At 44.0% G+C, this 22330-nt stretch overlaps 1 gene segment (V, D, J or C); it reads left to right on the top strand.

Moving 5' to 3' along the window:
- Window positions 1–2484: 2484 nt before the first annotated feature.
- LOC138648730 (Ig gamma-2A chain C region-like) overlaps window positions 2485–22330 on the top strand; it is a 47272-nt gene continuing 27426 nt past the window's right edge. Inside the window, 1 exon segment of the C gene segment in view lies at window positions 2485–2658. Within this exon segment, the coding sequence occupies window positions 2577–2658 (82 nt within the window).

The following is a 22330-nucleotide window of genomic DNA, read 5'->3' as shown; positions in this document are numbered from 1 at the left end:
AATAACTATATATATATATATATATATATATATATATATATATATATATATATTACCTGAAATTCTGCATTGTCTTTTTGTACAACATAGAAATAAAAAAGAATAGTTCTGCAGGGGAGGAGCAGGGGCGACCATAGTAGGGCACTTTTATAACACCTCCGAGAAGGCCGCTTAACGAGCAATACTTCTGACTCACTGGGGAAGAATCATCAGAACTTATGGACAGAAAATGTGACGCAGCTGCTCATATCAACCAATCAGAATACAGCTTTCATTTTTAACGGCTCTACATTTAAAAAAAAAAGAAAGGCTGAAATTTCTGAAACTCGTCTACTTTTTCACTACAAGGAGATACAGCACAGCAATATGTGTGACAGAAACTGAGTGCTTACGCTTGGCTGCATAACAACCGAGGGTCGGAAGTGCCAGGTGTCGAACCCCCACGATCGTATATTGATGACTATCTTTACAGCAGGCCATTAATATAATAGTCCCGGATAACCCCTTTGAGTACTGAACAACCCCTTAAAACACAGACATCTCCTTCTATATTCCAAGTGTAAAATGAAAATAATAGATACTCAGCTCCCGCAACTGCACCATTTGTTAGGACTGGTAAAGACTCCAAAGGGTGAACCCACAGGACCGCGACAGCGAACCTCCCCAGGGCGAGTAGACCAGGTAGACCACCCCTAATACAGGGAGCGTTAGGAGCAGGCCTAGGGGAGACTACTGCTATGGCAGCTGGTACCCAAGAAAGGAAGAATGGAAAAGTGGAGAGAAACCGGAATGCCAGGCGAGGACACAGGAACACGGATGAGGGTAAGACAGCAGACTGGAATGGCAGGAACTCAGATACACTGGAGGGACGGAGGTAATGGGTGACCACGACGGAATGCTAGGCGAAGATACAGAAAAACGGACGAGGATAAGACAGTAGACTGGAATGGCAGGAACTCAGGAATACTGAAGGGACAGAAGTAAAGGATGACCAGGACTAAAAGAAAAACCAGAAGAGGGACATGGGTCAGGCACAAGACAATCCACAAGGTAGAACGGAGGGAAGAGAGGAGAGTATGCTGGGAGACGAGAGGGCCAGAGACACTTGCAATATACAAATGATAATCAGGCACCGCCAGGCGGAAGAGGCGGCCTGATAAGCAGAGCGGCAGCATACCTTCCGGGTCAGAGTTCACCAGGGGAATAGAGCAGAGCAGAAGGAGCGCCATGAATCAAAGAGATGAGGGTGCGCGTGCGCCATGAAATCCAGTGCGCGCGCGCACCCGACCAGAAGCAGAGGCCGGCTGCGCGAGCAGAAGAGAAGACGCCAAAGAAGGAGCGGGACCGCGCCGGGCCGTGGAGCGGTAAGTATGAAAGGGCACCCGAGAAGGCGGCGGTGACGGCGTAACACCATTCCAGTGATGTCGTTGCCTAGTCTCCCAGGGCTCACATGACATTGGCTGCAGTGGTCCCGTGGCATAACAATCAGTGATTGCTCATCACACTTTGTTTGGAATAACCATGGAGGACACTGGTAAATATCTAATATAAAAAATGGTTGTCCACTTTGAGCAATTAGTTCTTCCTACTTAATTTTAACGTTTTATATATCTTGCTCGTGTTTTGTTACTAAAATGTTGTTGTTTTTTTTCTTTTAACACCCAGCTGAAAAGTGCTTTTTTTCACATATTTCTGACAGTCACAGCTGGGAGTCTATCCACCCTGTCTTCTATTCTTCAAACAGACTGCGTTCCCCAAGGTGTAATGTGGAGCACTGACATGCTCTGTATTGAACCTCTCTCATGTCAGTTCTTTGAAAACAGGCTGAGGACAGCGATTATCAATCTATAATAACAGACTAAAATGCTCTCTCAGGACACATGACCTCTCCAATGCCAGCTACCCCCCACAAAGCGCCAATACAAGAATACGTTAGTCTATAGCCCACCAACAGTTATCTTAGCAATAGATTTTTGGGGGCAGATTACAGGGTATGTACTCAGCGTTCACAAGTGTCAGATTTGACACTGAATCACTGACTCTGAACCAAATCTGCCGACAATTCACATCCTGTGCATGTGAAAGAAGTCATTTCCACTGAATAAGGATGGGGCTAAATCTTGTGTGGATGTGCTACACAGCCACAGCACATCCACTAGAAAACTGAAATCTAAAGGCCTGTTATCAGAACTGCCTATAAACTGCTTAAAACAAAGAGCTCAGCATTCATTTCTTAAATATTTCTAGAAAAACAAAGCTTTGCTGTGATTGGTTACTAAGGGCAGAAAGACCGTTCTTCTTTCAGTTTTGATAAATCTGCCCCTAAATGTCATCCTCTGATCACTTAGCAAATCTGACGTATACTGTGTACTCAACTTTGGTAAAAATAGGGAAGATTAAGGAAACCTGTCTTACAGTAAAGCAGTCTTTGGGGCCCATAGAAACTATCTCGGAATTTTTATTTATTTTCCTTCTAAAAGAAAAAGTGAAAGTAAGGAGTAAGGACTGCTTAGGGCAGGGCAGGAAATGTAGTTAGGAACTAAAAATGTTCTATCATCTGTTATTAGACAACTAATATGGAGCTCACATTATTCCTATTCCAAATGTTCCCCCTGAACACTGGGATCATAATCTTCAACCTCATCAGCTTCGTAGCTGGTAAGTCTCAGTGTCATACTCCTATCATTATGTCTGCTGCAAAGTGTAACTGTGTGGAGAGACTGGAATATAGAGTGCTGTAATAATCTATGAAACTACGGTTAGTTATATGCTGTAATATACGTTTTTATCCTGTATCCAGCTCCCTGGGAATGTCTAGTTAATGGTGGTGCAGGGAGTCGTTAGCTAAAGTCACATAACTGGGCAGCAGACACCAGCTCAGAGGAGCAGGAAATACTGACAAGTGGGATAATTGAGAGAGTGTGGGTAGAGGAGAAATGTAAAATTCTACTTCTATCAGAGTAGCAAAATTGAGTGATTGATAAATAAAAGTGTAAATTACAAATGAGCTCTCTCTTTGATTCTATTAGTAATGTTCTGTATGATACCATAAATATACAATCAATCTTAGGAGGAAATGCAAAAATAATGACAAAATATCTCAAGAAACACAAAATCAAGTTATACCAGGAATGATAATATACTATAATAATGCTCCCCGATCATGATTAAAGAATATAAACACAAAAAAAGAACAGAAAATGTATCTTTATTAAATACAACTGGCTTTAAAAATAACGCAAAAGTCAAGCCATTGTTAAAAAAACAAGGGAGAACAGGAGAACATTGAATTAATTTTATAATTCCAAAAGGTAAAAAAAAAAATGCAGAGAAATAAATAATATTTCCTAAACAGAATGATGAATGAAATGTATGATATAAATACTAAATAGATGCTCTAAAAACAATAATATATACTCTGCACTATAACAGTAGTGACCAGCAATAAGTAGAAAATGAGCGTGAACTAATCTATATATATAATTGCCTAGAATACTACTTCCTGCTAATGTTCGGAGCTAATGTCCGGAGCTAATGTCCGGAGCTAATGTCCGGAGCTAATGTTCGGAGCTAATGTCCGGAGCTAATATCCGGAGATAAGTGACGTCAACAGTGTCCAGTGTCTGATTGGTTGCCGCCTGCTGCGAGCGACCAATCAGAAACGTGCCGTACTGTGACACACTCCGCCCGCCATTTTGGTGTGATTTTTGAATTTTTACCTCACAGCAAGTTTCTACTGCGTGGAGGCGGGTCCAGTGACGTTGCTCTTCAAGCTCCTGCCGAATTTCGTCAAAAAAATGATAATACCATTTACCAAAACTATATATATTTAGTTGTGAAGTGGTTCAGTGACATTTTCACACCAATTTTGAACTTTTGTTTGGTGTTTTCCCCATATACTGCCTATTATTCACTGACTGTTATACTGAGAGACTGCCGTTTATTAACCTCTTCTTTGCCACATTGGGTATATTGCTCTATTATTTGCCACATAAGGACATTGTCCATTATTGCCCAGCAATTTCTCTGCAATATAAACTGCCTATTTATTAATATCTGCATTCCTGCAAAGAACTATTGCCTATTATTAACTGGCTATTTTCCTACTACCTGACACTGCCTCTTATTAACCTGTTGTTTGCCACCACCACGCTTAAAGCTGTTTAGCTTAGCCAACATGAGCTCTAATAGTAAGGATACTAATGACACAGAGCCCAAAGCTGCTGATGGCGCACATAAGATTAGGTCTGATAGAAAGTATACTAATAATGCAGAGCAAAAAGACGCCGATGCCGCACGTAAGCGCAAACAGCGTGCTAACAAGAGTACAGAGGATAGATGCAAGCGCATGGACACTGTTAAGTATACTAATGACACAGAGTCCAAAGCTTATGATGGCGCACGTAAGATCAGGTCTGATATAAAGTATGGTAATGATGCAGAGCGAAAAGCCGCCGATGCCGCACGTAAGCGCAAACAGCGTGCCAAGTCTGATGTCTTTCATCCCTCCCCTCATAAGCATGTTCATGGATCCTGTGTAACTGTACCTTAAATAACAAGAATTGTCAAGAGCTGGTGAGTGCAGCCATTTTTTGTTCTTTCTTACTATTATTTATTAATTGTATTATTCTTACATTTGAATAAATAAAGTATATATGGATTCTAGACTCCCGATTCTTTAGAATCGGGCTGCCATCTAGTAATATAGAAAAGTGCTATCAACTAGTAAATAAATGCCTTAATACAAACCCTGCATAATGTAGCAATTCTCACATTTCGCATAACCTATGTCAGCGAATGAGGTAGGATGTCTGTTGAAGTGCAAAATTGGCTGGAATAGATGTCAGATAGGGTCACTTATGACATATTTGCACAATATAATGTGGGTATGGTGTTATTGGGGTGACTTATAATGCCCTTTGGCCTCCAAACATGGTGTGTATTATGGTATCCAAAGAGTTCAATTTGGGTCATATCTGTCCAGACTACAGTCATGGACAAAAATTTTGAGAATGAGACAAATATTAATTTTTCCAAAGTCTACTGCTTCATTTTTTTCTATTGGCAATTTGCATATACTCCTGAATGTCAGAGTGATCAGCTTAACAGCAATTACTGTACTTGCAAAGTCAATATTTGCCCAGAAAATGAACTTTAACCCCAAAACACATTTCAACATCATTGCAGTCCTGCCTTAAAAGGAGCAGCTAACATCGTTTTAGTGATTGATCCATTAACACAGGTGTGGGTGTTGATGAGGACAGGGCTGGCGATCAATCAGTCATGATTAAGTAAGAATGACATCACTGGACACTTTAAAAGGAGGCTGGTGCTTGGTATCATTGTTTCTCTTCAGTTAACCATGATTATCTCTAAAGAAACACGTGCAACCATCATTGCACTGCACAAAAATGGCCTAACAGGGAAGAGTATCGCAGCTACAAAGATTGCACCTCAGTTAACAATCTATCGCATCATCAAGAACTTCAAGGAGAGAGCTTCCATTGTTGTCAAAAAGGCTCCAGGGTGCCCAAGAACGACCAGCAAGCGCCAGGACCGTATCTTAAAACTGTTTCAGCTGCGGGATCGGACTACCAGCAGTGCCGAGCTTGCTCAGGAATGGCAGCAGGCTGGTGTGAGTGCTTCTGCACGCACTGTGAGACTGCGGAGACTCTTTGAGCAAGGCCTGGTTTCAAGGAGGGCAGCAAAGAAGCCACTTCTCTCCAGAAAAAACATCAGGGACCGACTGATATTCTGCAAAAGGTACAGGGAGTGGACTGCTGAGGACTGGGGCAAAGTCATTTTCTCTGATGAATCCCCTTTTCGATTGTTTGGGACATCTGGAAAACAGCTTATTCGGAGAAGAAGAGGTGAGCGCTACCACCAGTCTTGTCTCATGCCAACTGTAAAGCATCCTGAAACCATTCATGTGTGGTGTTGCTTCTCAGTCAACGGAATCGGCTCACTCACAGTCTTGCTTAAAAACACAGCCATGAATAAAGAATGGTACCAGAATGTCCTCCAAGAGCAACTTCTCCCAACCATCCAAGAGCAGTTTGACGCCCAACAATGCATTTTCCAGCATGATGGAGCACCTTGCCATAAAGCAAAGGTGATAACTAAATGGCTCATGGAACAAAACATAGAGATTTTGGGTCCATGGCCTGGAAACTCCCCAGATCTTAATCCCATTGAGAACTTGTGGTCAATCATCAAGAGACGGGTGGACAAACAAAAACCAAGCATTGATTATGCAAGAATGGACTGCTATCAGTCAGGATTTGGTCCAGAGGTTGATTGAGAGCATGCCAGGGAGAATTGCAGAGGTCTTGAAGAAGAAGGGTCAACACTGCAAATATTGACTTGCTGCGTTAACTGTTATGATCAGGTAATTCAGTACCACAATGGACATAGAAGTCAGAGCACATACAGTGATCTGACAATAACCCAAAAACATAGAACGAGCTCTGAGACGTGGGAACTCTGCTGACCGCAATCCCTAATCCTCTCCAACCACACTAGAGGCAGCCGTGGATTGCGCCTAACGCTCCCTATGCAACTCGGCACAGCCTGAGAAACTAACTAGCCTGAAGATAGAAAATAAGCCTACCTTGCCTCAGAGAAATACCCCAAAGGAAAAGGCAGCCCCCCCACATATAATGACTGTGAGTAAGATGAAAAGACAAACGTAGAGATGAAATAGATTTAGCAAAGTGAGGCCCGACTTTCTGAACAGAGCGAGGATAGGAAAGGTAACTTTGCGGTCAACACAAAACCCTACAAACAACCACGCAAAGGGGGCAAAAAGACCCTCCGTACCGACTAACAGCACGGAGGTACACCCTCTGCGTCACAGAGCTTCCAGCAAGCAAGAAAAACCAAATATGCAAGCTGGACAGAAAAAACAAAAAACAATATAACAAAAGCGGAACTTAGCTATGCAGAGCAGCAGGCCACAGGAACGATCCAGGAGGAAACAAGTCCAATACTAGAACATTGACTGGAGGCCAGGATCAAAGCACTAGGTGGAGTTAAATAGAGCAGCACCAAACGACTTCACCACATCACCTGAGGAAGGAAACTCAGAAGCCGCAGTACCACTCTCCTCCACCAACGGAAGCTCATAGAGAGAAACAGCCGAAGTACCACTTGTGACCACAGGAGGGAGCTCTGCCACAGAATTCACAACAGTACCCCCCCCTTGAGGAGGGGTCACCGAACCCTCACCAGAGCCCCCAGGACGACCAGGATGAGCCATATGAAAGGCACGAACAAGATCGGGGAGCATGGACATCAGAGGCAAAGACCCAGGAATTATCTTCCTGAGCATAACCCTTCCACTTAACCAGATACTGGAGTTTCCGTCTTGAAACACGAGAATCCAAAATCTTCTCCACAATATACTCCAACTCCCCCTCCACCAAAACCGGGGCAGGAGGATCAACAGATGGAACCATAGGTGCCACGTATCTCCGCAACAATGACCTATGGAATACGTTATGGATGGAAAAAGAATCTGGAAGGGTCAAACGAAAAGACACAGGATTAAGAACCTCAGAAATCCTATACGGACCAATGAAACGAGGTTTAAACTTAGGAGAGGAAACCTTCATAGGAATATGACGAGAAGACAACCAAACCAATTCCCCAACACGAAGTCGGGGACCCACACAGCGTCTGCGATTAGCGAAACGTTGAGCCTTCTCCTGGGACAAGGTCAAATTGTCCACTACATGAGTCCAAATCTGCTGCAACCTGTCCACCACAGTATCCACACCAGGACAGTCCGAAGACTCAACCTGCCCTGAAGAGAAATGAGGATGGAACCCAGAGTTGCAGAAAAACGGCGAAACCAAGGTAGCCGAGCTGGCCCGATTATTAAGGGCGAACTCAGCCAAAAGGCAAAAAGGACACCCAGTCATCCTGATCAGCAGAAACAAAGCATCTCAGATATGTTTCCAAGGTCTGATTGGTTCGTTCAGTCTGGCCATTAGTCTGAGGATGGAAAGCCAAGGAAAAAGACAAGTCAATGCCCATCCTTGCACAAAAGGCTCGCCAAAACCTCGAAACAAACTGGGAACCTTTGTCAGAAACGATATTCTCTGGAATGCCATGTAAACGAACCACATGCTGGAAGAACAATGGCACCAAATCAGAGGAGGAAGGTAATTTAGACAAGTGTACCAAATGGACCATCTTAGAGAAGCGATCACAAACCACCCAAATGACTGACATTTTTTGAGACGGGAAGATCTGAAATAAAATCCATAGAGATATGTGTCCAAGGCCTCTTCGGGACCGGCAAGGGCAAAAGCAACCCACTGGCACGAGAACAGCAGGGCTTAGCCCGAGCACAAATCCCACAGGACTGCACAAAAGAACGCACATCCCGCGACAGAGATGGCCACCAAAAGGATCTAGCCACTAACTCTCTGGTACCAAAGATTCCAGGATGGCCAGCCAACACCGAACAATGAAACTCAGAGATAACTTTATTCGTCCACCTATCAGGGACAAACAGTTTCTCCGCCGGGCAACGATCAGGTTTATTAGCCTGAAATTTTTGCAGCACCCGCCGCAAATCAGGGGAGATGGCAGACACAATTACTCCCTCTTTGAGAATACCCGCCGGCTCAGATAAACCCGGAGAGTCGGGCACAAAACTCCTAGACAGGGCATCCGCCTTCACATTTTTAGAGCCCGGAAGGTACGAAACCACAAAGTCAAAACGGGCAAAAAACAGCGACCAACGAGCCTGTCTAGGATTCAACCGCTTGGCAGACTCGAGATAAGTCAAGTTCTTGTGATCAGTCAAGACCACCACGCGATGCTTAGATCCTTCAAGCCAATGACGCCACTCCTCGAATGCCCACTTCACGGCCAGCAACTCTCGATTGCCAACATCATAATTTCGCTCAGCAGGCGAAAACTTCCTGGAAAAGAAGGCGCATGGTTTCATCACCGAGCAATCAGAACTTCTCTGCGACAAAACAGCCCCCGCTCCAATCTCAGAAGCATCAACCTCGACCTGGAATGGAAGCGAAACATCTGGTTGACACAACACAGGGGCAGAAGAAAAACGACGCTTCAACTCTTGAAAAGCTTCCACAGCAGCAGAAGACCAATTGACCACATCAGCACCCTTCTTGGTCAAATCGGTCAATGGTTTAGCAATACTAGAAAAATTGCAGATGAAGCGACGATAAAAATTAGCAAAGCCCAGGAACTTTTGCAGACTTTTCAGAGATGTCGGCTGAGTCCAATCATGGATGGCTTGGACCTTAACAGGGTCCATCTCGATAGTAGAAGGGGAAAAAATGAACCCCAAAAATGAAACCTTCTGAACACCAAAGAGACACTTTGATCCCTTCACAAACAAAGAATTAGCACGCAGGACCTGAAACACCGTTCTGACCTGCTTCACATGAGACTCCCAATCATCCGAGAAGATCAAAATATCATCCAAGTATACAATCAGGAATTTATCCAGGTACTCTCGGAAGATGTCATGCATAAAGGACTGAAACACTGATGGAGCATTGGCAAGTCCGAATGGCATTACTAGGTACTCAAAATGACCCTCGGGCGTATTAAATGCAGTTTTCCATTCATCGCCTCGCTTAATACGCACAAGATTATACGCACCACGAAGATCTATCTTGGTGAACCAACTAGCCCCCTTAATCCGAGCAAACAAATCAGATAAGAACGGCAAGGGGTACTGAAATTTAACTGTGATCTTATTTAGAAGGCGGTAATCTATACAAGGTCTCAGCGAACGATCCTTCTTGGCCACAAAAAAGAACCCCGCTCCTAATGGTGACGATGACGGGCGAATATGCCCCTTCTCCAAGGACTCCTTCACGTAACTCCGCATAGCGGCGTGCTCAGGCACAGATAAATTAAACAGTCGACCTTTTGGGAATTTACCACCAGGAATCAAATCGATAGCACAATCACAATTCCTATGCGGAGGTAGGGCATCGGACTTGGGCTCATCAAATACATCCCGGTAATCAGACAAGAACTCTGGGACCTCAGAAGGGGTGGATGACGAAATAGACAGAAATGGGACATCACCATGTACCCCCTGACAACCCCAGCTGGACACAGACATGGATTTCCAATCTAATACTGGATTATGGACTTGTAGCCATGGCAACCCCAACACGACCACATCATGCAGATTATGCAACACCAGAAAGCGAATAACCTTCTGATGTGCAGGAGCCATGCACATGGTCAGCTGGGTCCAGTACTGAGGCTTATTCTTGGCCAAAGGCGTAGCATCAATTCCTCTCAATGGAATAGGACACTGCAAGGGCTCCAAGAAAAACCCACAACGCCTAGCATACTCCAAGTCCATCAAATTCAGGGCAGCGCCTGAATCCACAAATGCCATGACAGATTAAGATGACAAAGAGCAGATCAAGGTAACGGACAAAAGAAATTTTGACTGTACCGTACCAATGGTGGCGAACCGCTTAGTGCGCTTAGGACAATCAGAGATAGCATGAGTGGAATCACCACAGTAGAAACACAGCCCATTCTGACGTCTGTGTTCTTGCCGTTCAACTCTGGTCAAAGTCCTATCGCACTGCATAGGCTCAGGTTTATGCTCAGATAATACCGCCAAATGGTGCACAGATTTAAGCTCACGCAAGCGTCGACCGATCTGAATGGCCAAAGACATAGATTCATTCAGACCAGCAGGCATAGGAAATCCCACCATGACATCCTTAAGGGCTTCAGAGAGACCCTTTCTGAAAATAGCTGCGAGCGCAACTTCATTCCATTGAGTGAGTACGGACCACTTTCTAAATTTCTGACAATATACCTCTATCTCATCCTGACCCTGACACAGAGCCAGCAAATTCTTCTCTGCCTGATCCACCGAATTAGGTTCATCGTACAGCAATCCGAGCGCCAGGAAAAACGCATCAATATTACATAATGCAGGATCTCCTGGCGCAAGAGAAAATGCCCAGTCCTGAGGGTCGCCACGTAAAAAAGAAATAATGATCCTAACTTGTTGAACTGGGTCACCAGAGGAGCGAGGTTTCAAAGCCAGAAATAGTTTACAATTATTTTTGAAACTCAGAAACTTAGTTCTATCTCCAAAAAACAAATCAGGAATAGGTATTCTAGGTTCTAACATAGATTTCTGATCAATAGTGTCTTGAATCTTTTGTACTCTTGCCGTGAGCTGATCCACACATGAAGACAGACCTTTAATGTCCATCGCTACACCTGTGTACTGAATCACCCAAATGTCTAGGGGAAAAGAAAGGCAAAACACAGTGCAGAGAAAAAAAAATGGTCTCAGAACTTCTTTTTTCCCTCTATTGAGAATCATTAGTACTCTTGGCCTCCAGTACTGTTATGATCAGGTAATTCAGTACCACAATGGACATAGAAGTCAGAGCACATACAGTGATCTGACAATAACCCAAAAACATAGAACGAGCTCTGAGACGTGGAAACTCTGCTGACTGCAATCCCTAATCCTCTCCAACTACACTAGAGGCAGCCGTGGATTGCGCCTAACGCTCCCTATGCAACTCGGCACAGCCTAAGAAACTAGCTAGCCTGAAGATAGAAAATAAGCCTACCTTGCCTCAGAGAAATACCCCAAAGGAAAAGGCAGCCCCCCACATATAATGATTGTGAGTAAGATGAAAAGACAAACGTAGAGATGAAATAGATTTAGCAAAGTGAGGCCCAACTTTCTGAACAGAGCGAGGATAGGAAAGGTAACTTTGCGGTCAACACAAAACCCTACAAACAACCACGCATAGGGGGCAAAAAGACCCTCCGTACCGACTAACGGCACGGAGGTACACCCTCTGCGTCACAGAGCTTCCAGCAAGCAAGAAAAACCAAATATGCAAGCCGGACAGAGAAAACAGAAAAAATAACAAAAGCGGATCTTAGCTATGCAGAGCAGCAGGCCACAGGAACGATCCAGGAGGAAACAAGTCCAATACTAGAACATTGACTGGAGGCCAGGATCAAAGCACTAGGTGGAGTTAAATAGAGCAGCACCTAACGACTTCACCACATCACCTGAGGAAGGAAACTCAGAAGCCGCAGTACCACTCTCCTCCACCAACGGAAGCTCATAGAGAGAAACAGCCGAAGTACCACTTGTGACCACAGGAGGGAGCTCTGCCACAGAATTCACAACAGTTAACTCATTCTAACTGTCAATATAACCTATTGGTACTCATAATATGATTGCAATTATATTTCTGTATGTGATATAAACATCAGACAAACACTTATAAAAACCAGAGGGCAGCAGATCATGTGAAAATATAATTTTTGTGTCATTCTCAAAAATTTTGGCCATGACTGTACATTCTACCTTTATTTCACAGGCTTGTCTAAATGTTGTTGAGCAAACTTTAAACGCGCTTTAACATTTTCTTTATTCAGCAATGAATTCTTGTGTAATGAGTACATACAGAGGATGTGTGGCAAGCATGCAAACAGGCCATGGAGGTTGAGTGCATTACTTATAGTTTTCTTTGAAACAATTGTACCTGCTGATTTCAGGTTTAGTTGTAGCTCTTCATAGGTGATCCTTGGCTCTTGTACAACCCTTCTAAGGCTGCCGTCACACTAGCAGTATTTGGTCAGTATTTTACATCAGTATTTGTAAGCCAAAACCAGGAGTGGGTGATAAATGCAGAAGTGGTGCATATGTTTCTATTATACTTTTCCTCTAATTATTCCACTCCTAGTTTTGGCTTACAAATACTGATGTAAAATACTGACCAAATACTGCTAGTGTGATGGCAGCCTAATAATGATTTTCACTCCTGTGTCTGAAATCTTACGGGGAGCACCTCGACATATACGGTTTAAGACAACATGATGTTCTTTTCACTTCTGGATTATGGCAGCAACTGAGCTCACTGAAACTTTCAATAGTTTAGAAATTCCTCTGTAACCAACGCCATCAGTATTGTTTTCCAACAATAATGTTGCGAAGGTCTTGAGACGGCTTACTGGTTTTACCCATCATGAGATGTTTCTTAGGTATCACCTTGGTAATGAGACACCTTTTTATAGGTCATCAGTTGAACCAACTGATATCATTTTTCACTAAGTGGCAGAATTGCTTTCTAATTACTGATAGATTTCAGCTGGTGTCATGACTTTTCATTGCTTTTTGCACCTCTCTTTCTTCATGTGTTCAATACTTTTCCATGTGTCATTTCATATTATTACATATACCGTATATACTCGAGTATAAGCCGACCCCCCTAATTTTGCCACAAAAAAACTGGGAAAACTTAATGACTCGAGTATAAGCCTAGGGTGGGAAATGCAGCAGCTACCGGTAAATGTCAAAAGTAAAAATAGATACCAATAAAAGTAAAATTAATTGAGACATCAGTAGGTTAAGTGTTTTTGAATATCCATATTGAATCAGGAGCCCCATATAATGCTCCATAAAGTTTATGATGGGCCCCATAAGATGCTCCATATGAAAATATGCCCCATATAATCCTGCATAAAGGTTAATAATGGCCCCATAAGATGCTCCATAGACATATTTGCCCAATATAATGCTGCACAAATGCTGATTATGGCCCCATAAGATGCTCCATAAAGATATTTGCCCCATATAGTGCTGCACAAACGTTGATTATGACCCCATACATACACTTGCCCCATATAGTACTGCACAAACATTATGGCCCCATATAGACACTTGCCCCATACATTGCTGCACAAACATTATGGCCCCATATAGTGCTGCACAAACGTTATGGCCCCATACAGACACTTGCCCCATATAGTGCTGCACAAACATTATGGCCCCATACAGTGCTGCACAAACGTTATGGCCCCACATAGACACTTAACCCATATAGTGCTGCACAAACTTTATGGCCCCATACAGTGCTGCACAAACGTTATGGCCCCATATAGTGCTGCACAAACGTTATGGCCCCATATAGTGCTGCACAAACATCATGGCCCCACATAGTGCTGCACAAACGTTAGGCCCCATATAGTGCTGCACAAACGTTATGGCCCCATATAGCGCTGCACAAACGTTATGGCCCCATACAGACACTTGCCCCGTATAGTGCTGCTCAAACGTTATGGCCCCATATAGTGCTGCACAAACGTTATGGCCTCATACAGTGCTGCACAAACGTTATGGCCCCATACAGTGCTGCACAAAAGTTATGGCCCCACAGAGACACTTGGCCCATATAGTGCTGCACAAACGTTATGGCCCCATACAGTGCTGCACAAACGTTATGGCCCCATATAGTGCTGCACAAAAGTTATGGCCCCATATAGTGCTGCACAAACGTTATGGCCCCATATAGTGCTGCACAAACGTTATGGCCCCATATAGTGCTGCACAAATGTTATGGCCCCATATAGCGCTGCACAAACGTTATGGCCCCATACAGACACTTGCCCCGTATAGTGCTGCACAAACGTTATGGCCCCATATAGTGCTGCACAAACGTTATGGCCCCATACAGTGCTGCACAAAAGTTATGGCCTCACATAGACACTTGACCCATATAGTGCTGCACAAACCTTATGACCCCATATAGTGCTGCACAAACGTTATGGCCCCATATAGTGCTACACAAACGTTATGGCCCCATATAGTGCTGCACAAACGTTATGGCCCCATATAGTGCTGCACAAACGTTATGGCCCCATATAGCGCTGCACAAACGTTATGGCCCCTGTTGTGAATTCTGTTGTCGGGCTCCCTCCTGTGGTCATGAATGGTACTTCGGCTGGTTCTGTCCATGGACTTCCTCTGGTGGGTGTTTCTGAGTTTCACAGGTGACGAGGTTAATTCGTTAGCTACTGCTCTATTTAACTCCACTTAGATCTTTGCTCCATGCCACCTGTCAATGTTCCAGTATTGGTCTGTTCACTCCTGGATCGTTCTTGTGACCTGTCTTCCCATCAGAAGCTAAGTTCCAGCTTGTATTTCTTTGGTTTGCTATTTTTCTGTCCAGCTTGCTATTTAATTTGTTGTCTTGCTTGCTGGAAGCTCTGGGACGCAGGGGGAGCGCCTCCGCACCGTGAGTCGGTGCGGAGGGTCTTTTTGCGCCCTCTGCGTGGTCTTTTTGTAGGTTTTTGTTCTGACCGCAAAGTAATCTTTCCTATCCTCGGTCTGTTCAGTAAGTCGGGCCTCACTTTGCTAAATCTATTTCATCTCTGTGTTTGTATTTTCATCTTTACTCACAGTCATTATATGTGGGGGGCTGCCTTTTCCTTTGGGGAATTTCTCTGAGGCAAGGTAGGCTTTATTTTTCTATCTTCAGGGCTAGCTAGTTTCTTAGGCTGTGCCGAGTTGCATAGGGAGCGTTAGGCGCAATCCACGGCTATTTCTAGTGTGTTTGATAGGTTTAGGGATTGCGGTCAGCAGAGTTCCCACGTCCCAGAGCTCGTCCTTATTATCAGTAACTATCAGGTCATTCCGTGTGCTCTTAACCACCAGGTCCATTATTGTCCTGACCACCAGGTCATAACAGGCCCTATACAGACACTTGCCCTGTATAGTGCTGCACAAACGTTATGGCCGCATATAGTGCTGCACAAACGTTATGGCCCCATGTAGTGCTGAACAAACGTTATGACGCCATATAATGCTGCACAAACGTTATGGCCCCATACAGACACTTGCCCCATATAGTGCTGCACAAACGTTATGGCCCCATAGATGCTCCATACAGACACGTGCCCCATTTGCTGTGATAAAAAAAAATCCCATACTCAACTCTCCGTCGCTCAGGCCCCCGGCACTTTCAATATTCACGTGCTCCTCTGTTGTGAATTCTGTTGTCGGGCTCCCTCCTGTGGTCATGAATGGTACTTCGGCTGGTTCTGTCCATGGACTTCCTCTGGTGGGTGTTTCTGAGTTTCCTTCCACAGGTGACGAGGTTAATTCGTTAGCTGCTGCTCTATTTAACTCCACTTAGATCTTTGCTCCATGCCACCTGTCAATGTTCCAGTATTGGTCTAGTTCACTCCTGGATCGTTCTTGTGACCTGTCTTCCCATCAGAAGCTAAGTTCCAGCTTGTATTTCTTTGGTTTGCTATTTTTCTGTCCAGCTTGCTATTTAATTTGTTGTCTTGCTTGCTGGAAGCTCTGGGAAGCAGAGGGAGCGCCTCCGCACCGTGAGTCGGTGCGGAGGGTCTTTTTGCGCCCTCTGCGTGGTCTTTTTGTAGGTTTTTCTGCTGACCACAAAGTAACCTTTCCTATCCTTGGTCTGTTCAGTAAGTCGGGCCTCACTTTGCTAAATCTATTTCATCTCTGTGTTTGTATTTTCATCTCTACTCACAGTCATTATATGTGGGGGGCTGCCTTTTCCTTTGGGGAATTTCTCTGAGGCAAGGTAGACTTTATTTTTCTATCTTCAGGGCTAGCTAGTTTCTTAGGCTGTGCCGAGTTGCAAAGGGAGCGTTAGGCGCAATCCACGGCTATTTCTAGTGTGTTTGATAGGTTTAGGGATTGCGGTCAGCAGAGTTCCCATGTCCCAGAGCTCGTCCTTATTATCAGTAACTATCAGGTCATTCCGTGTGCTCTTAACCACCAGGTCCATTATTGTCCTGACCACCAGGTCATAACACTCCTCGTTCCGGTGCCGCTCCATCTTCAGCACTGACGTTCAGGCTGAGGGCACGCACTAACCACGTCTCCACGCCCTCTGACCTGAGCGTCACTGCTGAAGACGGAGCGGCACCGGAACGAGGTGAATATCGCGCAGCGCTGCGCTCCCATCCCCGTTATACTCACCTGCTCCTGGCGCTGTGCAGTCCCTGGCTTCCCGACGCCGGCAGCTTCCTCCTGTACTGAGCGGTCACATGGTACCGCTCATTACAGTAATGAATATGCGGCTCCACCTCTATGGGAGGTAGAGCCGCATATTCATTACTGTAATGAGCGGTACCATGTGACCGCTCAGTACAGGAGGAAGCTGTCGGCGCCGGGAAGCCAGGGACCTGCAGGGACTGCGCCAGGAGTAGGTGAGTATAATTAGACAGCCCCCGCACCCCTCACCTGCCGACCCTGGGTATGACTCGAGTATAAGTCGAGAGGGGGACTTTCAGTCCAAAAAAGTGGGCTGAAAATCTCGGCTTATACTCGAGTATATACGGTAAGTTAATTTATGAACATCTATGGTTTGATTACTTTGGCTGTGTGGATTGGATGGGTTGTTACAGACCTCTGGTGAGAATTTTTATGTTAATAGCACCTTTAGAAATATATTTACTCAGAAAATTAATGACGTGTTCAATACTTATTTTACTCACGCTATATATACAGGGGGCACAGGGCAACTAATTATTATTATAAGGGGAGCAACAGGCAGCTAATTATATACAGTGGAGAAAATAAGTATTTGATACACTGCAGATTTTGCAAGTTTTCCCACCTACAAAAAATGGAGAGGTCTGTAATTTTTTATCAAAGGTACACTTCAACTGTGAGAGACAGAATCTAAAAATAAAAACAAGAAAATCACAGTGTATGATCTTTACATAATTAATTTGCATTTTATTGCATTAAATAAGCATTTGCTACAATAGAAAAACAGAACTTAATTTTTGGGGAAAAAATAGAATGTTTACTGTGAGTAATAGGTCAAAGTACAGAAATGCCAAAGAAAAATACAAATTGCACTTGTCCTATTAAATGATTGCACTTAGCCCAACTTTGTAATTGCGCTTGGCCCAGCTGTGGAGAAAAAATTTTTTTTAAGTGCATAACAAAACACATAGATATAATTCCTGTTTCTGGGATGCAAAAAATACAAATACCTGCAATAAAAATGATTAGTGGTTGTATGCCGAGAGCAAGCAGAAAGCTTCGCAATCTACTATATAATTGTCTAAGGGTCACTTCCGTCTTTGTCTGTCTTTCTGTCTGTCACAGATATTCATTGGTAGCGGCCTCTGTCTGTCATGGAATCCAAGTCACTGATTGGTCTCGCCAGCTGCCTGTCATGGCTGCCGCGACCAATCAGCGACGGGCACAGTCCGGCGGAAAAATGGCCGCTCCTTCCTCCCCGCAGTCAGTGCCCGCTCCGTACTCCCCTCCAGTCAGCGCTTAACCCTGTGTGACCAACTTTTTACTATTCATGCTGCCTATACAGCATGAATAGTAAAAAGAAAATGCGGCAGCACGCACCCTGTTTTTGTACTGTGATGTACTACATCTGGGCAATAAAAATGAAAAAAGCATATCCAGAATTGGAGGAATAGGGCTAAGCAACAGCACATATGAAAAAGACTTGGGTATATTAATAGATCACAGACTGAACATGAGTCAACAGTGTTATGCAGCAGCAAAAAAGGCAAATGCAATTCTGGGATGTATTAACAGAAGCATACAGTCTAGATCACGTGAAGTCATTATTGCCCTCTACTCCTCTTTGGTCAGACCTCACCTGGAATACTGTGTCCAGTTTTGGGCACCACATTTAAAAAAAAGACATCAACAAACTGGAGCAAGTCCAGAGAAGAGCGACCGGAATGGTGACCGGTCTGCAAACCATGTCCTATGAGGAACGTTTACAGGATTTGGGATTGTTCAGCTTGCAAAAAAGAAGACTGAGAGGAGACTTAATAGCTGTCTACAAATATCTCAAGGGCTGTCACATTCTAGAAGGATAATCATTATTCTCATTTGTACAAGGAAAGACTAGAAGTAATGGGATGAAACTGAATGGGAGGAGACAGATTAGATATTAGAAAAAAACTTTTTGACAGTTAGGGTGATCAATGAGTGGAACAGGCTGCCACGAGAGGTGGCGAGTTCTCCGTCAATGAAAGTCTTCAGAGGCTGGACAGACATCTGTCTGGGATGATTTAGTGAATCCTGATTTGAGCAGGGGGTTGGACCAGATGACCCAGGAGGTCCCTTCCAACTCTACCATTCTATGATTCTATATAGCACAGCCACGTAGAATATTGCACAGCCACATAGTATATTACAGCCCACGTAGTATATAACATAGCCACATAGTATATAGCACAGCCATGTAGTATGTAACAGCCCACATAGCATATAACACAGGCCACGTAGCATATAACACAGACCATGTAGTATATAGCACAGCCGACGTAGTATATAGCACAGCCACGTAGTATATAGCACAGCCAGTAGCATATAGCACAGCCACGTAGCATATAGCACAGCCACGTAGTATATAGCACAGCCACGTAGTATATAGCACAGCCACGTAGTATATAGCACAGCCACGTAGTATATAGCACAGCCCACGAAGTATATAACACAGCCTACGCAGTATATAACAGCCCACGTAGTATATAGCACAGCCACGTAGTACATAGCACAGCCCACGAAGTATATAACACAGCCATGTAGTATATTGCACAGCCACGTAGTATATAGCAGAGCCCATGTAGTATATAGCACAGAGACATAGTACATAACACAGCCCACACAGTACATAACACAGCCCACGCAGTATATAACACAGCCTACACAGTATATAACAGCCCACGTAGTATATAACACAGCCACGTAGTATATTGCACAGCCACATAGTATATAGCACAGCCCATGTAGTATATACCAGAGACATAGTACATAACACAGCCCACGCAGTATATAACACAGCCCACGCAGTATATAACACAGCCCACACAGTATATAACACATCCCACGTAGTATATAGCAATGTGGGCTCCATATCCCTGTTAAAAAAAGAATTAAAATAAAAAATAGCTATATTCTCACCTCTCGGCGGCCCCCGGATCCAGCCCATCCAGTCCAGCTGCATAGGCAGCGTCAATAGTAAAAAGTTGGTCACACTTACAGGGTTAATGGCAGCGTTACCGGACTGCGTTACACCACGTTATGCCGTGGTGTAACGCAGTCCGTTTAACGGACTGCTAAAATGCTATGTGGGCGCTGACTGGAGGGGAGTATGGAGGGGGCACTGACTGGAGGGGAGTAGGAAGGGGCCAATTTGCGGCCAGACTGTGCCTGTCGCTGATTGGTCGCGCCCAGCCGGCCGTGAGCAATCAGCGATGGAGGATTTCTGTGACAAACACACACAGACGAAGTGGACCTTAGACAATTATATATATAGATGGGGACAGTGCAGATCATTATATATATATATATATATATATATATATATATATATATATATACCGTATATATATATATATATACACAGTTAGGGCCAGAAATATTTGGACAGTGACACAAGTTTTGTTATTTTAGCTGTTTACAAAAACATGTTCAGAAATAAAATTATATATATAATATGGGCTGAAAGTGCACACTCCCAGCTGCAATATGATAGTTTCCACATCCAAATCGGAGAAAGGGTTTAGGAATCATAGCTCTGTAATGCATAGCGTCCTCTTTTTCAAGGGACCAAAAGTAATTGGACAATAGACTCTAAGGGCTGCAATTAACTCTGAAGGCGTCTCCCTCGTTAACCTGTAATCAATGAAGTAGTTAAAAGGTCAGGGGTGGATTCCAGGTGTGTGGTTTTGCATTTGGAAGCTGTTGCTGTGAGCAGACAACATGCGGTCAAAGGAACTCTCAATTGAGGTGAAGCAGAACATCCTGAGGCTGAAAAAAAAGAAAAAATCCATCAGAGAGATAGCAGACATGCTTGGAGTAGCAAAATCAACAGTTGGGTACATTCTGAGAAAAAAGGAATTGACTGGTGAGCTTGGGAACTCAAAAAGGCCTGGGCGTCCACGGATGACAACAGTGGTGGATGATCGCCGCATACTTAATTTGGTGAAGAAGAACCCGTTCACAACATCAACTGAAGTCCAGAACACTCTCAGTGAAGTAGGTGTATCTGTCTCTAAGTCAACAGTAAAGAGAAGACTCCATGACAGTAAATACAAAGGGTTCACATCTAGATGCAAACCATTCATCAATACCAAAAATAGACAGGCCAGAGTTAAATTTGCAGAAAAACACCTCAAGAAGCCAGCTCAGTTCTGGAAAAGTATTCTATGGACAGATGAGACAAAGATCAACCTGTACCAGAATGATGGGAAGAAAAAAGTTTGGAGAAGAAAGGGAACGGCACATGATCCAAGGCACACCACATCCTCTGTAAAACATGGTGGAGGCAACGTGATGGCATGGGCATGCATGGCTTTCAATGGCACTGGGTCACTTGTGTTTATTGATGACATAAGAGCAGACAAGAGTAGCCGGATGAATTCTGAAGTGTACCGGGATATACTTTCAGCCCAGATTCAGCCAAATGCTGCAAAGTTGATTGGACGGCGCTTCATAGTACAGATGGACAATGACCCCAAGCATACAGCCAAAGCTACCCAGGAGTTCATGAGTGCCAAAAAGTGGAACATTCTGCAACGGCCAAGTCAATCTCCAGATCTAAACCCAATTGAGCATGCATTTCACTTGCTGAAATCCAGACTTAAGACGGAAAGACCCACAAACAAGCAAGACCTGAAGGCTGCGGCTGTAAAGGCCTGGCAAAGCATTAAGAAGGAGGAAACCCAGCGTTTGGTGATGTCCATGGGTTCCAGACTTAAGGCAGTGATTGCCTCCAAAGGATTTGCAACAAAATATTGAAAATAAAAATATTTTGTTTGGGTTATGTTTATTTGTCCAATTACTTTTGACCTCCTAAAATGTGGAGTGTTTGTAAAGAAATGTGTACAATTCCTACATTTTCTATCAGATATTTTTGTTCAACCCTTCAAATTAAACGTTACAATCTGCACTTGAATTCTGTTGTAGAGGTTTCATTTCAAATCCAATGTGGTGGCATGCAGAGCCCAACTCGCGAAAATTGTGTCACTGTCCAAATATTTCTGGCCCTAACTGTATATATAGGGGATACAGGATGGCTAATTATATATAGACTAGATGGTGGCCCGATTCTAACGCATCGGGTATTCTAGAATATGTATGCATGTATGCATATAGCAGCCACATAGTATATAGCACAGGCCACGTACCAAACAGTATATAACACAGCCCACGCAGTATATAACATTGCCCACGTAATATATAACACTGCCCACGTAGTATATAGCAGCCACGTAGTATATAACACTACCCACGTAGTATGTAGCACAGCCCACAGTATATAGCACAGCCCACGCAGTATATAGGACAGCCCACGCAGTATATAACAAAGGCAACGCAGTATATAACACAGGCCACGCAGTATATAACACAGGCCACGCAGCATATAACACTGCCCACATAATATATAGCACAGCCCACGCAGTATATAACACAGCCCACATAGTATATAACACAGCCCACGCAGTATCTAACACTGACCACGTA

This window comes from Ranitomeya imitator, chromosome 9 (genome assembly GCF_032444005.1).
Source record: "Ranitomeya imitator isolate aRanImi1 chromosome 9, aRanImi1.pri, whole genome shotgun sequence".
Lineage (NCBI taxonomy): Eukaryota > Metazoa > Chordata > Amphibia > Anura > Dendrobatidae > Ranitomeya > Ranitomeya imitator.
Note: the sequence above shows the minus strand (reverse complement) of the source record. Positions and strands in the feature narration are given on the sequence as shown.